This window comes from Sesamum indicum, linkage group LG5 (assembly GCF_000512975.1).
Source record: "Sesamum indicum cultivar Zhongzhi No. 13 linkage group LG5, S_indicum_v1.0, whole genome shotgun sequence".
NCBI classification, from domain to species: Eukaryota; Viridiplantae; Streptophyta; class Magnoliopsida; order Lamiales; family Pedaliaceae; genus Sesamum; species Sesamum indicum.
In genome coordinates, this window is record NC_026149.1 from 11,936,543 (window position 1) to 11,940,423 (window position 3,881).

The 3,881-nt window shown below is 38.8% G+C and overlaps 1 protein-coding gene across 1 annotated transcript in view; it reads right to left on the reverse strand.

Moving 5' to 3' along the window:
• LOC105162410 (zinc finger BED domain-containing protein RICESLEEPER 1-like) overlaps nt 1-3,273 on the reverse strand; it is a 4,972-nt gene extending 1,699 nt beyond the window's left edge. The window contains exons 1-2 of the mRNA XM_011080405.1: nt 3,082-3,273; nt 35-1,941 (exon numbers count right to left, since the gene is read on the reverse strand). Coding sequence (XP_011078707.1) covers nt 35-1,941; nt 3,082-3,273 — 2,099 coding nt within the window. The remainder of the gene's footprint in view (nt 1-34; nt 1,942-3,081) is intronic.

Consider the following 3,881-nt stretch of genomic DNA (forward strand, 5'->3'; position numbering starts at 1 on the left):
AGTGTTCACTTTCCACCATTTTAATATATCAAACTTTTCCCTATACTCTTCAACATCCTCACCGAGATACTTCTCTAACTCTGATTTCACGTGATCTTTTCCTCCTGTCATGTACATCATGTACTTTTGTTGTAAAGAAAACCTGCGAGTCTCGCTCTCTTGATCATGCATAAACATTTCTTTTGATGAGGAAGAAGATGAAGAAACACGACTAGACGATGAACCCGGGCTTTCTAAAGTTCCTTGAAAAGCGTGTCCATATCTTAACTTGTAGTCATTGAACAACTCATGAAGACCATCTCGTACCCTCTCTTTCATTACATCATTTTGTCCAATACCACCATATAATTTATCAAAGGAAAATTCTACAAACCCCAATTTGTGACGTGGATCAAGTATCACACCATAATACAAAACCATATTCATCTTTTCAATTGATCCCCAATACTTGTCAAATTTTTCTTTCATTTTTCTTGCCATATCACTTAATTCAATATCATCACTATGCAACCATCGTCGGAGAAGCAAATCAACTTCACATACTTCATAAAACACAATATTAGATGTGACATATGAAGAACCGAAAATGCACAATGTGAGATTGTAAAAATGCTTCAAAAACTTCAATAGCATCTTTGCCCTATCCCAATCAGATTCAATAGGAACCCCATCAAATGGTTTCTTTGAAAGATCATTCTTATAAGCAAGATCAATATCTTCATAAGCATCAAATGCCCTTTTAAGACATGTCGCAGCTTCTAACATCAAATAGGTGGAATTCCATCTGGTAGGTACATCAAGAGACAATAACTTCTTTGTTTCAATAAATTCAGCGCATTCTTGAAATTTTTTGTACCTAGCCGGAGAGTTTCTCACGTACCTAACTGCCCCTCTAATACGAGATATTGCCTCATGCTCATCCTTCCCTTTCAAACCATCCTGAACCACAAGGTTCATTATATGTGCTATACACCTCATGTGCACATATTTTCCACCTAAAATATTTTGACCCCAGTTTTCAAGTTTCTTTTTCAAATAAACCATAGCTCCATCATTAGAAGATGCATTATCAACAGTAATCGTAAAAATCCTATCAATACCCCATTCAAGCAAACATTTCTCAACACCTCTACTAACTTCTTCACTTTTGTGTCCGATAATTGGACAAAAATTCAAAATTCTCTTATGTAAATTCCATTCATCATCAATAAAATGAGCAGTGAGACACATGTAATTGACTTTCTGAATAGATGTCCAAGTGTCTGTTGTAATGCAAACCCTTTGAGCATGATTCTTAATAAATGACTTCAATTTTGCTCTTTCATTGACATACATATGGAAAATGTCTTTTGTTATTGTCCTTCTTGATGGAATAGCAAACATTGGACAAGCCACCGACATGAAATGTCTAAATCCAGAATTCTCAACAGTTTTAAATGGGAGCTCATCTACAACCAACATATAAGACAAAGCCTCTCTAATTTTCTCTTGATCAAATCTCCAATTGACAAGCGGGGCCTCTTTTTCGCCTAAACGAATTGATTGAAAAGACAATCTCGTTTGATTGGTGGAAACATCATGAGGTTTATTCTTGCAAGATTCAAAGTGGTTCTTTAAAGGCCTAGTTCCATGTACTTTTGGATCGGCTTTGATTTCCCTAGTACAATATTTGCATCTAGCCTTTTGCACTTTATCTTTTTCACAGTAAAATTTATGAAAATGGTCCGACCAAGGTGATCTAGAAGTCACTACCCTCTTTTTTCTTTTCTTAGAATCAAGTGGAATATCGTCCTCATCCTCTGACATATCCATACCCTTATCAACATCAAAGTCAACATGATCACCACTGACCTGATTATGAACCATGTTCATATTTATGCCTTGATCTTGAGCATCTGATAAGTCTACAGTAGGTGAAGATTGAGATTGAGAATTTGACATCTGTAACAAAAAGAAATTGAAATCTCACACCAAAAGAAATTGCAACAAAGTAATAATTTTAAGTTGAGATTGTTTAGTACTGGCTCTAAAAAGTACCTGCTGCAGTAATCGGTTAAATGTGTTGCTTTCAAAGCTTATATATTTAGAAGGATAGTTCTCAGTTTAAAAATTAAACAGTTACTTCTTTGTCATTCTACATTACATATGCACTCAATTGTAATTCAGAATGCAGAAATGATGTGGAGTCCATGACTTTCAAGATGTCCATAAAAATGGAGATCATCAAAGTTCTAATGCAGCCAATTTTCTGTCCTTTTTTAATTTTCCATCAATGAAATTTGAAGAATAAAGCGGACTTCTCTCCTGCAGCTGCTGTCTGAGTTTCAACTTACATCAGACATGCATCTGCTCTGTTCTACAGCAAAAAAATCAAAGAACGAAGCAGGTGAATCTACCAATTCTAATGTTCTTTCGCTACCATCTACCTTTTGCAACTTGATCTCTAAACTCTAAAGTACAGACTGATTCATAAAAAAACCATGTAGCCAGGCACACTCTAATTTTTGCTTTAAATAGAAATTGAATGCGAAAAAGTATACCTACTAACTACCTAAAGTATAATATCTTCGCCATATACCATACTTCAAATGAATTCCTAATCCCCCTCCATGTGTGTATTATGTATTTAGGGCAAGGGAATTGAGTTCAAGAAAACACTTACTATCAGAAAAGGCCCAAGAAATGAGAAATACACAGTATTGATGAAGCCTCTTCAATGTGCGGCGACGACGGCGACGGAGACGGCGACGGCGAGTGGTGGGAGTAGTGAGAGAGAGGGAGAACGCAAGTGAGACTGTGAGAGAGAGGGAGAAAACGCACGCACAGTAAGAGAGAGAGGAGAGGGGTTCAACATCAGTCAAAAACCCTCCAATTTTACCCCTTTTTAATTCGGGTACCCGATCGGGTTAATCGGGTTCGATTTAAAAACCCGAACCCGATCCGACTAAAAATAGGCGGGTTTCGGTTTATCCGAACCCGCCATAAAAACCCGACCAACCCGCCCCGTTTTACCCGAACCCGATCGGGTCGGGTCGGGACCCGAATAACCCGACCCGTTTGCCCACCCCTATTTGCAATCACCTTTCTCTGCTTTTTGATCAACCTCCTCCTCTCTGATTCAGCCTGTGTAACCATTTTCCTTTCGTTTTCCACCTTCACATTCCTGTTTGCTATTTCTATCATCTGCCATTCTTCATTTGTTAGATGCAATCTTCTTCCCTCTCGTCGTGGAAGGATTCGTTCTTCTTGCTCGTCCCTTGATGACTCCGACATGGTGAATTATCTTTGCTGGATACCTAAATCTTTCAACCACCTTGAAACCCAATCAAACCGAATTAAAGGACCTCTTCTCAAGATTCCCACAACCGACGTCAAATGATCTGGGTTAAATCTATGTGACCTCCTTGGTTGTGTGAACTGTCCTCCAAGCGGTTCGAGGTTGCTACCTTTTCCAGACTAGTGATTGGGCCCTGAGAAAAGTGAAGCAAATTGTTAGGCTTGCTGGAGTGGCCCCCAGCTAAGACCCTCCGGTGCTTAAGTTAGTATGTTTTTGAGGTGGTGAAAGCAGGTCGTTGGCGAGCTGATGAGCCGAAGCGACCAAAAAGTAAAGAATGGTAAAGTGAGCATACCATAAATGCACTAACTATGGAGTATTTATAGCGTAAGACAGGGGGTCTTGTTGGTCCAATAGCCTTCTTCCACGTGTCTCGGGTTGCCAGGGTCGGGTCGCCAGATCCAACCCAGGGGTAATGACCTGACTTGATAAAAAATGCATAGATCCTTCAGGTAAAATTGTAATTTTTTGATCTTCCAGGAACAAATTAGTCTTTTATTGACAAAAGTAAGGCTTTCCACATCATGGCCAGTATGCTTAATCAATT